The 13,817-nt window shown below is 51.9% G+C and overlaps 5 protein-coding genes across 5 annotated transcripts; 2 read left to right on the top strand and 3 right to left on the bottom strand.

The window, feature by feature from the left end:
* Nucleotides 1-28: 28 nt before the first annotated feature.
* On the bottom strand, nt 29-592 carry BO94DRAFT_588964 (uncharacterized protein; the record flags this gene model as incomplete). Its single annotated transcript, XM_025615918.1, has 1 exon — nt 29-592. The coding sequence occupies one exon, from the start codon at nt 590-592 to the stop codon at nt 29-31; it is 564 nt and encodes a 187-aa protein (XP_025464104.1).
* A 1,016-nt stretch (nt 593-1,608) lies between these two features.
* BO94DRAFT_568523 (transcription factor domain-containing protein) lies at nt 1,609-3,292 on the bottom strand (the record flags this gene model as incomplete). The annotated part of the gene is made up of 7 exons (XM_025614684.1): nt 1,609-1,707; nt 1,736-1,765; nt 1,846-2,104; nt 2,181-2,298; nt 2,488-2,592; nt 2,674-2,980; nt 3,002-3,292. The coding sequence occupies 7 exons, from the start codon at nt 3,290-3,292 to the stop codon at nt 1,609-1,611; spliced, it is 1,209 nt and encodes a 402-aa protein (XP_025464105.1).
* A 2,310-nt stretch (nt 3,293-5,602) lies between these two features.
* On the top strand, nt 5,603-6,567 carry BO94DRAFT_208913 (uncharacterized protein). Its single transcript, XM_025606139.1, has 2 exons — nt 5,603-5,785; nt 5,845-6,567. Exon 2 carries the CDS (start codon nt 5,956-5,958, stop codon nt 6,460-6,462), a length of 507 nt encoding a protein of 168 aa, XP_025464106.1. The 5' UTR covers nt 5,603-5,785; nt 5,845-5,955; the 3' UTR covers nt 6,463-6,567.
* A 2,610-nt stretch (nt 6,568-9,177) lies between these two features.
* On the top strand, nt 9,178-11,409 carry BO94DRAFT_538493 (putative CTP synthase). Its single transcript, XM_025612500.1, has 3 exons — nt 9,178-9,256; nt 9,348-9,483; nt 9,543-11,409. Exons 1-3 carry the CDS (start codon nt 9,232-9,234, stop codon nt 11,116-11,118), a joined length of 1,737 nt encoding a protein of 578 aa, XP_025464107.1. The 5' UTR covers nt 9,178-9,231; the 3' UTR covers nt 11,119-11,409.
* Nucleotides 11,410-12,368: 959 nt separating this feature from the next.
* On the bottom strand, nt 12,369-13,740 carry BO94DRAFT_568526 (uncharacterized protein; the record flags this gene model as incomplete). Its single annotated transcript, XM_025614685.1, has 5 exons — nt 12,369-12,757; nt 12,814-12,878; nt 12,959-13,356; nt 13,413-13,517; nt 13,594-13,740. The coding sequence occupies 5 exons, from the start codon at nt 13,738-13,740 to the stop codon at nt 12,369-12,371; spliced, it is 1,104 nt and encodes a 367-aa protein (XP_025464108.1).
* Nucleotides 13,741-13,817: the final 77 nt, after the last annotated feature.

Consider the following 13,817-nt stretch of genomic DNA (forward strand, 5'->3'; position numbering starts at 1 on the left):
AGAAAAAAGTCCGGATTGCAACACGACACTAATGGCCTGACCATGTAGAATCCGAGGCATAGTGCGTGCGCCAGTGAGCAAGCCCTGAGGATGGAGATTGGGAGGCTTCCTCTTGGGCCTGCAGTAAGCCTACACCTACAACCGAGACGGTGGATGGCTGAAGCGGAGGAGCGGTAGACTCGTCTGCAGGAGCGAGGAGAAACGTGGGTTCTGGATCAATTAACTTGGCTTTTAGTGGCACCAGGGCCCGTCCGCGATAGGCCGAGAGGGGCCGCGGTGGGGGGGGGACCGGACTGTGAAGATGAGTGCTGAGTGCTGACAGGTGCTGAAGCGAGGAGTTGCTGGTGGAGATCGGCAAACCCTTGCGGGCCCCGACTAACGGGATGGAGGTGTCATTCCGCCGGTGCATCCCTGAAGAGCAGCGATTGTCGCGGGTTTTCATTTGAAGCAGACCCATGGCCGCCAATGAGACCTCCTGAGCACTTTGGGGGCCAAAAAGACCGATGCAACATCTCGGCGATTTGACTCGGAAGGGAAGACTCGTCGGATTGTACAGCAGGGCACTCTCTGCAGTCTGACTCTGCACACCCATGCCTCGTGGCTGGCCACCACGTGAGCCCCTGGTCCTGGATGCATGTTGACAGTGGGTCAAGAATGACCCTGTACAACATTCCCAGGCAGATTGTACCCTGTCCAGCCGACTCCCAAGTCCACTGTATTATCCTGAAAGCTGTCGACCTTATTCGATCAGTGGATCAACCTGAATCTGGTGGGACACACCGAGCACTCCGCGGCCGGGAAAAGTCCGGTCGCTCATTTCCAGTGGAGCATTGTAGCTCTTTCCGTTTATCGATCTCCCCCACCACAAAGGTTCGGTCGCAGAGAATATAGGTAATCTCTTCCTCATGCAATTCGTTGTAGGCATGTAGATCGCAGCGATCAAGGAGGTTGTTCTGGATGGTATCGGGTATGCCCCGGCCATTTCTTTTTGAACTCCATCTCACATCTGCACGCAATCTCAAAATATTAATGTGATCCTAGCATCATCTTAGTAGACAGCCAAATTCACACAGGACTTTCAGTGATCTTCCTGCCAGCATCTCAGTGTCGTGGACCACGCATCATGGGACCTCCAGTGACTCACTATATGAGACTGCCGGCTGCGATAAGCCACTGGTTCCGATCTGCAAATCCTCGAGCCGTCTGGCGTACAAGGTAATGCTCCAGTGATTGCCACATATGCAGTGTAGGAAGTCAATCGTCGCATTCGGAATGGATCGTCGGGATGCACGCGACGCTCCACCCGAGAGATAACATCGGAGATAGATCAGACAGGGATGGCTGTTTAGTTTTGCAGGAACACAGGCTCTGACAACATACCTACCTATCCTATGATCGACATCCCCCCCAACTGGTATCCCTTCGGACGATATCACGGCTGAATTCAAAAGACCCAATGGTCAAAGACAGCCCCCAGGTCGGCGGGGGTGAAAGGCATCATATCATCCGCAATCTCATAACCATCAAGTGAAATCTCCGGAAAGTCATCAAACTCGGGCGGAATAGAAGTAATCGCCTTCTGGGGCTCTAGCACTTCATCCACCATTTTCAAGAAATGGTCTCCAAGCGAGAGGTAAACACACTCACGTCCCGGATGAGTGCGCCCCGCGCCCCTTTGTATGGAAGGGTCTTGCCATTGCGAGTGTGCTCTTGCAAAGACGTGATGAACAAACACACTGGCACTCGGAAAGCCGTACAGCAGTAACTGCCCCGTCATTACCAATTTCTTTGGGAATTATGACGAGGATGTTCCCACCGCCGAGATAAATCACGCTGGATGTTCACTGTATGCTCGCGATGTTGAGCCACAGTCAATACGGTCGACAGTATCTTCATACTGACATCGAGCAGCTGATTACCACTGTGCGGATCGTGTCGAACAAGAAGCCGTTCCATCAGAAACTCATTGTAGAGATACGTTAGGTACGCCAGGGTAAGCATGAGGCAGACGCTGACCGGTAGGCCTTGCATCCAGCAGGTGGGGGAGAAGTGCAAGTGGCCCGGAAGCGACTCCCATGTTGGCTGACACCGACGAGAAATATCTCTATTGCAAGTGCGTCGGAGTATCAGCATCCCAAACACCGTGATTATGGCGTGGGGACGCTGTCCGCATGGCTTACCTCAGTTGATCCGCTGTCTTAGAACTTGGATAATCCAGCGATAACTCTAGGATCTCCTCCCAGAAAGTGCTCATTAAGAATCGGACTCTATTCCAAGACGAGCGCCGGTGAACCTGATCTGACTGCGACCATCAATTGTCATCTAAAGAGCTCAGAGCGAGCGAGAGGCGGAGGTTATCCGCCAGGGAATCGTCATCAAGAGCAAGGGGCAGTTTGCAGTCCGAATGCCTGCGAGAAATTATTGGCGGCCTCCCAAGAAAGGTTGCGATATTCTTATCCAGTTGATACGCCGCAGCAAAAGATCTACGCCGCGATTCTCGTAAGAAAATGGGAGGGTTTCCAAAATCACGGTGCAAGCCCATCTCGAAAATACTGGTCGATAGCCCTCCCAGCCTATGCCATGTCACTGAACCTGCATATCTATTAGCGATGAAGTGGATAAGGTAGAGTTGCACAGAGGGAATTATGAAACACGAGCCATATCCACATTTACTAGGATAGCTATGAACCAAGCTGGAAATTAGCACGCTCTCGTGCAATGTCCAGATTGTCAGATCGTTAGTCAGTGTGACCATTCTGCATATAGTGGTTACTAGATCATTGATTACCATCATCCTCTTTGGAAATTCTGCTCGGCGTGCCGCTCCAGTCGGTCCGCGAAACTTATCCTGGCCTAGAGCAAAACAACAGGCCTGGCCGGCGATAGCACAAAGGACGCCAATAATATCCAGCCGAAGCTGTTTTCCAGTGGATAGCTCATGAAAGGCGTTCCCCTCCAGCCGATTAGGAATGACAAGTGACTGGGAAGCGTTTCAAAGGACGGATAACGTGGTGATCTGTGGATGTTGTATATCCTCAATATACATCTGCTCAAGAGCATTGAGGATTAGTGGGGCTGGAACCGCCGCTGCCTGGCTCACGTCATAGAATTCCCGGACCAGCTGATAAATTGTGGATAGATCATCGAGACACTGCAGAACCTCTCTCGTTTTGTACACCCAGTAGGGAGGCAGGGAGGCGAGTCCACTATAATCCGGTCTTTCAAAGGAGAGGGGACTAGCCGAAATGGACCCCATCTCACGGTCTTCCGCTAAGGCATCGACAAAGCTCATGGGTCCGAGATACCCTGTAGGCAGAGAGCGATCTACTCGGGGACTGTGGAACGATTTCTCAAGATATGATAAGTCGTGACTGGCACTCCGAGAGGTTGGCACCGTCACGCTCCCGGATATATCGAGACAGGATGTACTAGACCGGATATCATCCTTCTTAGAAGGCGCCACATGAGGTGAGCTTGTGGTATCAACCAGATTAACTGCAGTTCGAGTCAATGGCGCCGGGTGGTAAAAGCAGCGCCCGGAGATGCGGCGTCTCTGGCAGCGGGTGCAGACGGGGTGCCGATGGTCGCAGCGGACCTTGTCCTTGCGACAGGGCTCGCAGGAGGCCTGCTTGCCATTCCGACGCCGGATGCGTAGATCTGCCTGAACAAATCAAACACGATCCAAGATTCATGGATGGATGTGGATGATGGAAACTGATATCGGGAGGGAAGCAACGTGAGCCATCGGCGTTGGCCCCATCGGGGTTCGGAGTTCGGGGCTCTGAATCAGAAGAACCAGTGGTAATTTATAACACTGGAATATGACCAATATAACAAATCCCCTTGGATAAACACGGCTGATATGTATGCAACTGGTACTCTACTAAACAACATGACTCATAGTAGGGCGCTAGAAGACTAGGGCTCGGGATGGGCTGCTCTCGGGGACTCCAATGAAAGCGACCTTTGGGATCGAGGAAGTCCTTTGATGGTTCTGAATGATGTGATAACGCAGCAGCAAGAGATTCACCTTTTGTACACTGCCGATGGGTGCAGGAAAATAGCGCTTGTTTCGGTATGTCTGGATATGGCCTCTTCTCCGGCTGTCCACGGGGATGACGCAAGGCATGCTGATTAGATGCAGAGCTGTGGGAAAGGCTACGACCCGGTGATGCTGGCACTGCATGGCTTGACACATCTTCTCAGAGGCCAGGAAGTGTGCTTGACTAGACGACGGTGCCCCGTAGTACTCCGCAGGTTTGCGCGAGATGGGGAGAGTCTTTTTTTGATGGGGTACGGGAAGTGGGGCGGCAGATCACAGGGCGGTCAGTGGATCAGCGAATATGAACGCGAGATTGCAAGAGGAAGATGACATGATCTTCATGTAGATTGGCCTTCGATATTCAAAACAGTGACTTTCTATTTGTTTGAACACCAAGCTATTCCTGACCATGGCAAGGAGAAAGTAAAGAAGGCGTATGGTGGGCACTGGTTGGCGTCCCTTTCGCGCCTCCATAGAAGTCCAGTAGTGACCCGACCCGTGGACATCAATGCAGTCAGAGATTAGATATTTTTTCCATCAATCGGTGGTTTTTTGCTCCAATGCCAGAATTAGGAATCCTGCTATAGACTGTGGTACATGAGACGCGATCTTAATACGCTGAGTCAGCAAGGCGCATTCAAACGGCTGTTCAACAACACCAGGGATTCTATGAGAGAGACCCTGGCGCGCAGAGACATGCTACCGAGGTGAATATAGCTACAACAGCACAAGAAGATCTGGGGAAACTACTTGATCAAAGGGAATTGTCGCCCGCCGCATTCTGCCATTGGCTCAATGGTGGTCTGATGGTCCCCGCATGGTTGTTGCATCATGTGGCTTCCTAGTTGCTGGTTCTCACAGTGTGCTCGCAACTGTGATTCAAGTACTGAGTTGTGTTCCAAGAGGCGATGCCAGGCGAGGCGTCACAAGACTTTGCTTGATAAGGTACTCAACAAGTCTTGGAGCATGTTTGTCCCCGCCTTCCATATTGACGGGAGGCTCAACACCAGTACAAGAGTCCTTCAGGGGATACAATTCTCCGCAAGGGACACGGAACATGCTACACATGAGGCCCAGGGAACCTCGTGGCTACTTAGGAGTCTGCGGGACACAGGGGCCGCACAGAATTGGTCGCCGCGTGGCTGTATACTGCCGTTACGTACCGCTTCGGCGAGAACAGGGGTAAGGCAAGGCATCCCCAGCCATGTACTGGTAGTTCAGGGCCGCCGGTCTGCGCCAATTGCTAGGACACAGGTGTCCTCGTGAACATTCTCTCTGGGATGAGCTTTCTCTATCTCTGCACTATCACTCTTAATCCCTCGCTGCGGATCCAAGAACCACCACCAAGACCCCCAAGGCCACATCTGCCGCCCCAGCGCTATAACTACGCGAATCTGCCTTCTGCCCGTGCGACTCGACCGGGGGGTAGAACACCCACAATCTTGATGAAAGGACATTCCAAAGCAGGCATTACGGATATTGCAGGCGCAACTACAAAAGCTACAACATGAGTGCACGCCAACGACCCAAAATCGCTACCCGGCTTCTGTGCCGACCGGAAAGGAAGCCGTCACAAGCAGGTAGTCCTTCTGAGCAGCCACCCTGATTTCCTCATACGATTACCTCGAACTACAAATACAAGTCCTCCACACCGTTGTCCCAGGACCGTCGAGAGCTTTACCGAATGAAGGGATCCCTCACCTACGGCAAGCTTCACCAAGTACGAAGCGGTGCTACTGGAAAGTGCGTTGAACCAGGTGACCCCCCAGACAAGAGCACTAACCAATATCACCGTCTACTAGTCTCCTACATATCGTGGTCAGAAAGCCGTTCTACTTCCCCCGAATGTGCTCCATGTGTTTGATAATTGGCTTTGTCGGGATGCCTCCTGGCCCGCTGCGACAGAATCCCGAATGCCCAAAAAGCAACGACTGGAGCTGTATACAATCCCGCGTCTGAGCCCCCGCATCTCGCCCATATTCCAACTTCCTCTGTGTGCTTGCCAAGCTCTGACTCTCAGTGTGTCCACATACAGGAACATCTCCCATCCCCTGCATAACGGCCGCCTCGAATTAGTCTCCATCCGACACAGGCTTCTCCGTCTCCCTTGCCTAGACCGCCTCAGATCCCTCATAATCCTTGTCCGAATCGTGAACTTTCCGCCCGGTAGTTTGAGATTTGCAGCTCAAGGTGATCTGGAGTATGCTGAGAGAACAGCTGGGAAAGCCGCTGGGGGTCGTTTGGCGAGACATGTAGAGGGCCATGTGGAGAGATGTTTCGAGAGCCGTTTAGATGAACACTTGGAGAGCACTGGGAAAGCCGTTGGGATGGACATTTGGCGACCCGCTGGGAGAGCCATTTGGAAAGCTGCTAGGATAGACATTTGGCGACCCGCTTGGGTGACCGCACGTCGCCCGTAGGACAGGAACTAGTAGTAGCACATCCTGTCTGCAAGCATGACGTGCTTAGCTTGAACAAATGGCGCCGAATTACTAGATTCATACGACGCCAATACCACTTACCTCCACAATCCTGCTCCACTATCCAAGCTCTGCCGTCGGGCTGGTCGTCGCCATTACTCCATGCGTAAACTTGCGGTTCAAAGGCCTCACGATCGGTGTTTTTTGACTTTAACCTGCTACCTCAAGCTCTACCCAGCGGGATTCGGTCATATTGATGGACAGCGGCTTCCACCGGACAACAAGATATTTTGTGCCTGGGGGGACTGGGTCCACAGCACGCTGATGACAGACCCACTCAGTCTCCCGAACGTCTTTGCATAACTCGACCACAGACGACTTGCTTCCATCTGCGCTGGACCAGGCCCAGGCTGGTGAAAAGCCGAGTGACTTGACAACGTCAGTGGCCGGTCGGCATGGACGATCTTCGGTTACTTTATTCATAGCGGACTTTTTTCTTGGTCCGAGAATTTAATCAAAATGAATAAGGTAGGCTTGAGACGCAAGGTAGGCAGGCTCAGGACGCAAGGTACGCTCAAAATCCAAGGTACGCTCGGAATGCGAGACACAGTCGGCTTTTTGGACCCGTTCGTGGGTACCATGGCGGGTGTTATATAGCCAGCGCTGGTAAATAGAGTTTGAGGCGGAGCCTAGCTTATTGGAGGACAAATGGCATCTTGGTGATTTAACTGCTATGAACATTGAGGCAAGTTCCGATATCTTCTCCAGGAACAAAGAACTTGATGGCAAGATATGCATCCAAAGTGAATACCAGTCCACGAGCATCCAATCACATCGTGGGGCGGTTGTGGACGTAATCCTATTGGCCGAACCCGCAAGCCGCACCCCACCAGAACTAACGGTTCACATGGGCTGTGTCATCAGTTCACTCAGGCTGTTTCTCATGTGATTGGGTCACTTGCCTGCAGGCATTCCCTGTTCGGTTCCTGGTTCCTGCAGTCATCACTATGATTTTTGATCAAAGCTGTACATTAAGCCTACGCGCAGTGCGTCAGAAGATTGTATCAAGCCACAGATAGATTGTATTGGCCTGCAACCCTTTATTGGCAGAATAATCAATGAGAATATCGCCAGAATCATGCGGCAGGAAGCAACCTGGCATGCCGGTACCTAGTCATGATAGCAAGGCTCAGTCACTGTTGATGGGGTGCCAAGAAGACACCACCCTTTGAACAAAGAAAACTACCTTTTTGCACCGCGATGGCAACAACCACTAAGAAATAAAATCGCGGTCGGCAACAGATTAATTTTTCCCTATACGGGTTCTGGGTCGCTTATTGCGCCTGTTATATGCATCATGGCACACTACACTACGATTAACGATTAGATCCTAGGAGCGATGGTTCCCCCCGGTATTAACCAGTATAGTACTGAAAGATCATGAGTCAAGCAAATGAACATGAGTTGGGATGATTTAGGAATGCTTATGGGGTAAAAGATCGAATCATTGGCGCCTTACTGCGGGGTACATTAGTAGTTATCGGTCAGCCAGACATGAGATCGCAGGTAGGTACCGGAAGATCGTACTTGATTGGACCACGGCTTTACCAGGTTCCATGGTTCAGCACTTCAATAGTTGCAATCCACAGAGTCCCTGAAAGGGAAACGGTTTAGGATTTGCGCTATTGAGCGCTTAATGGTCTGTACTTACTACTTAGATTACTAGTGTATCAGTCGTTTTCTTTGGCTCTGAACCTTGTGCTTGCTGTAATCTAGATTGTTACATACAGTACTCTGTATTGTGATTGGGAGTCCAGTACAGGCCAGAGACTACGGCTTGACGATGCATACTGGCGGGAATCCCCCTTTCTTGATCGCACTGGAAACAGAAATACGTAGTGCTAGCGCTCTTCGCAGACAAGCTCTTCGGATGGTTTCAAAGACATTGTAAAGACATGTAGAGGGCCCCTGTCTAGATGCTGAAGCAGCTCTTCGATCAGCCCCTCGATGAGCTTCTTTACAGGTGCTCCGTAAGGAGCTTGGCAAGCAACCCCAGATCGTCCGCTGGCCGTAGAGGGAGGGGTTCGTTGTTTTTCCCGGCTATCGAATGGTTTCACTGAATACCTGATCCATCATGCTGTTCGCAACAACTACGCATCGGTATCATACCAGTCAATGACAGTTGACTACTGTGACTCGGTGAGTAGGTAGAGCTTAACAGAAGTTGGTGGGTAAAGACGGTTCAACCTCACAATTTGGGAGGCGTTAACGGCCCCCGCGAAAAACCAATATTCTGTATAAAAGTGGTGAGTTATGTATGTATCCAATCCTGGGCAGTGTGATCCAGGGATTGTGGCTGTACTTAGAATGAGGCAAGCGTGTCCAGGCGGGCCTCTTATGAAGGACGGAGTGCAGTTTGTCTACAGTGTTCCGTTAGGTTGCAGCTTTGGGGTCCTGCAACACCAGTCATATCCATCACCTTCTGCTCTGGTTGTCCTATGGTTTAGCTTAGAGGGATGGGAACCATGCTCATCTCCTTGTGCGTCTTGTCGCTGCGCAATTCTTCCATCTACAGGGGCTGGGGTGCGACCGGACAGGCGCCCGATAAGATAACAGGCGACAAGATAAGACCGCCCCTCCACGTGACTTGTGGCCCACCGCTCCGGGCGCGCGCCGACTTTTTTTTTTTGCCTTCCTTTCCTCTTCGCTCGCAGAATTGCTTCTCCCCCTCCCCCGTCATCATTCCTTCTTCGGTCGGTCGCAGCAAAGATGAAATACGTTCTGGTTTCTGGAGGTAAGCCCAGTTGTCTGCTTTGGCCGGAGTCTGGCGGGACGGCGATGGTCACTAGTGTCTTGCCCACTTGCTAACCAACGCGTTCCCCCAGGTGTCATCTCCGGCGTGGGCAAGGGTATTATTGCCTCCAGCACCGGCCTGCTGCTCAAGACCACTGGTCTTGCCGTCACCAGCATCAAGATCGACCCATACATCAACATCGATGCCGGCACAATGGCACCTACTGAGTCAGTATCTGTGGTTCGGCGTCGCGGGGACCATTATTGACATCACCCCACTATGCTAGGCACGGTGAGGTCTATGTCACCGACGACGGTGGTGAAATGGACCTCGACCTGGGCAACTACGAGCGCTATCTCCTCTCCTCCCTCACCCGGGACCACAACATCACCACCGGCAAGGTCTACCAGCACGTCATCAACCGCGAGCGCATCGGCCATTATCTCGGAAAAACCGTTCAGGTCGTGCCCCACGTCACCGACGCGATACAGGAGTGGATTCAGAGGGTGGCTAAGATCCCCGTGGATGATTCCAAGGCGGAGCCGGATGTCTGCATCATTGAGCTGGGTGGCACGGTCGGTGACATCGAGAGTGCACCCTTCATCCACGCTCTGAGCCAGCTCCAGAGAAAGGCTGGCAAGGGCAACTTCATCCAGATCCACGTGTCCTACGTGCCGGTCATTCCCCCGGGACCTGGCGGCGAGCAGAAGACGAAACCCACGCAGAGAGCCATCAGTGATTCGCGGAGTGCTGGTCTCAACCCCGATCTGATCGCTTGTCGCTGCGAGCAGCCATTGGAGGAGAGCACCATCCAGAAGATTGCCAACATGTGCTCCGTCGAGCAGCGCCAGGTCATCGCCGTGCACAACGTTACTACCACCTACCACGTCCCACTGCTTCTCGAGAAGCAGAAGCTGATCGACACCATCACCGACATGCTTGACTTGAAGTCTATCCAGCAGAGCCCGGAGCGGAGCGAGAAGGGCAGCCGGATGTGGAACGACTGGGTTTCTCTGGCCCGCGGGCAGGATTTCCTCCACGACTCGGTATCAATTGCCCTGGTTGGCAAATACACCTCCCTTCACGACGCGTACATCAGTGTTTCCAAGGCTCTGGAGCATGCCGCGATGTACTGCCACAAGAAGGTGAATATCATCTGGGTGGACTCGTCTCATTTGGAGGACGACACGGCTTCCCCCGCCGATTACCACAAGGCATGGCACGCCGTGTGCACCGCCGATGGTGTCCTGGTGCCCGGTGGCTTCGGTAACCGTGGTACCGAGGGTATGATGAAGGCCATTACCTGGGCGCGTACCAACAACAAGCCGTTCCTGGGAGTGTGCCTCGGTATGCAGCTGGCAGTGCTGGAGTTCTGCCGCAACGTGGCTGGCATCAACGATGTTGGCAGCGAGGAGCTTCACCCCAAGGCCGAGAACCACGCGATTGTCTACATGCCCGAGGTTGACAAGGGCAAGCTCGGCGGTACTATGCGACTTGGCAAACACCCCTGTATCTTCCAGGAGAACACCGAGTGGTCTCGTCTGCGCGGACTATACGGATCCGTGTCGCAGATTGAGGAGCGCCATCGCCATCGGTACGAGGTGAACCCGGCTATGATCGAGCAGATCGAGGAGGCCGGTCTGTCGTTCATTGGCAAGGACGTCAAGGGCGAGCGGATGGAGATTGTCGAGATCAAGGACCACCCCTGGTTTGTGGGTGTGCAGTTCCACCCGGAGTACCTCAGTCGGGTGCTGAGCCCCAGCCGAGCCTTCCTGGGATTCTTTGCTGCGGCTGCCGGGTGCTTGGATGAAGTGACCAAAGCTGTCAACCAGGGCCAACGGAGCATTGGGAGAAAGCAATAGATTTGTTTGGGGGAAGACGGGGATGGAGTTTTGGTGAGAAGGATTCTATTGACGGTGCAAGCCGTCTGGGTGTTTTGGTTTTCCTGGTGGCCTCGCAGCCGTGACTCAGCATCATGACGCTGCACCGGGGATATATTCAATAATTATCGTCAAGAAGGTGTCTTGCTTGGATTTGCTTGTTAAGATTGGCACTTCAGGACATGTGAACTCACGTTAATAAAAGTATTGGTCATGGCTGGCCCTCCTTAGATTATAGACAATACATTGGTTTAGCAGTCAACTGCTCGCGTGCTATTTTCCCTCCATGACATTGGGTATTAGTAAGCATATGCATTGCTGATTATGCACACAAACCTTCTCCCATGAATAATTGGAGTCATCATTTACACAGTATCTGGGGAACCCCCTAACATTTGACGTAGTCTCAACCCCAATAATCCAACCCCACTCACAGATCCCTACTCTCAATCAATGGATCATTGACTCGACAAACCTCTGCATTAATTCCGAGAGTAGATCACTCCGAATCATCCAACCTACATTGGCATTTCTCGTTAACCGCATCCGGTCGTGGCAACATCCAATCCCAATATCCAAAAATCCATCCCTCCAATAAACATCCAATAAATGTATATCCTCATCTCCCCATGCCAACCAACCAAAAAATCCTTTCACCCAACGTAGATCAATCGATACACTCCTTCCCAGGGTCCAATTCAATCCACTCGCCTCCCGGATCCGACCAAACCCCGACATTTTCCCCTGAACGTGATAACCGCTGTGGAAATTATAGTTCAACTTCGCCCCCCCTGCCCCCTCCTCCCCGCAACTCGACTCGCCAAGTAAGTACGTGCATGCAGATCGGGGGGTTTCCCGGACTGTCGGGAGGCGATCACGATGAGCTTGGCCGAAGTGGCAATAGCTTTGTCGATCAGAGAGTGCTGTGCTCCGGTTCTTCTCATCCAGAATCCAAGCCGCCAGGAGACTTGTTAATTGAGTAAGTAATTACTCAGTGTTTTAGATTTCCCTTATCTATCTACCTACCTACCTACCTACCTACCTACCTACATATCTATCATTCGTATAAGCACCGAATCCCAGTAAAGAACTGGCTTTCCATCATACAAACCAAATCCCAATCACCATCATAAAACATAGAATATAGAATAGTATATTAAATTCATAATCCATCTAAACGTCCCATCTGCCCCTTCTAATAGAAAAAAGAAACCGAAAAAAAAAAAAATAATCTAAACAGTACTCACAACCCTAACCTCCCTCCTAACACTTATCCCCGCCCCTTTCCCATCCCCATCCCCATCCTTCCCCAAAATCGGCATATGATCTTCCAACACCATCTGACTATCCCTCTGCTCCCCCGTCTCAATACTATACATCGTCGTCCCATACAACCGATCCACGGGCGTTCGTCTCGCATCCGAATCCCCATGCGGCGTTTCAAGCGAATGTAACGGCATCGATCGACTGCGTTTATTGTTTCGGGAGGACGGCCACCCAGACGAATCGTTCGTGGAGGGGTTGAATGTGCGAAGGAGAGGACGGAGAGTTGCCAGACTGCCGGCGAAGATTCCCAAGCCGGTTTCGATGTTCGACCAGATTGCGATGGGGGTTGTTGCCCCTGATTCCTTTTGGTTAATTTCGGGGGTTGGATTGGGGTGGAACGAGGGAACATACAAAGATAATCCATACTATACAAAGTATTAATATACGGAATTCGAATGATCACCGCAATCGAAGCCCTACACCACACCACACCACACACCACCAGATTAGCCATCACCAAAATTAAACCATGAAGCAGAGGGTGGGGGAACCATACACACAAGCCATACCCAACAACCCCGCCACAGCAATCTTCACATCCCTCCTCATCTTCAACTTCCTGACCAAAAGAATCGGCAACACCGCAATGGTGAGATCAAACAGCGCCGAAGAAGCACTAAACGCATACAACCCCCCGATGATAATACTCATGTTCATGCAATGGCCCGTCCCCGCGTATTCGGTCGACAGCTGCATCCAGAAATACGACATCGGGTGACATTGAACCAGAACCATGATGAAGAAGATGAGTCCCGCGGCGACGACTATCCCGCCCACGAGACAGATCACGAAGCGGTGGGTTTTGTCAATGGTGATGCGGAGGATGAAGATGCTGACGGAGACTTTGCAGAGGATGGACCCGAGGGCGTAGCCGATGTCGCAGTAGTACCAGTACTAATTTGACATTTGGTGAGTTTGGGGGGAGGATATGGGGGGGATGGGATGCATACATGCATGGCTGTCGTTCTCTGGTCATTGGATAAATCGGTGAGATGTTTCCCTGTGCCGTAGAGACTGCCTCCTATCATGCACCCGGATAACATGGTGTAAAAGACCTAGTACATATCAATCATTGCAGTCAATTAGCCAACCGCTTATAGATACCTCCCTCGAGAGAGCAGGAAGCCCTACCATAGCCAACAACATAATGGCATCATCCCAACCAAATGCCTTCACAATGGCCAATCTGACATAACATCTGAGAATAATCGTCACCGAAGCCAAAGAGAAAAACACCGCGGCGACGGCTCTCACAGCGAGCGTTCGATCCACCGCCATGATGGGTGTGGGAATGAGAGGTCAAATCATCAATCAACACATCAAACAATCCCAGTCACGAAGCCAGCGCAGCAACA

Source organism: Aspergillus sclerotioniger, assembly GCF_003184525.1.
Source record: "Aspergillus sclerotioniger CBS 115572 chromosome Unknown BO94scaffold_28, whole genome shotgun sequence".
Lineage (NCBI taxonomy): Eukaryota > Fungi > Ascomycota > Eurotiomycetes > Eurotiales > Aspergillaceae > Aspergillus > Aspergillus sclerotioniger.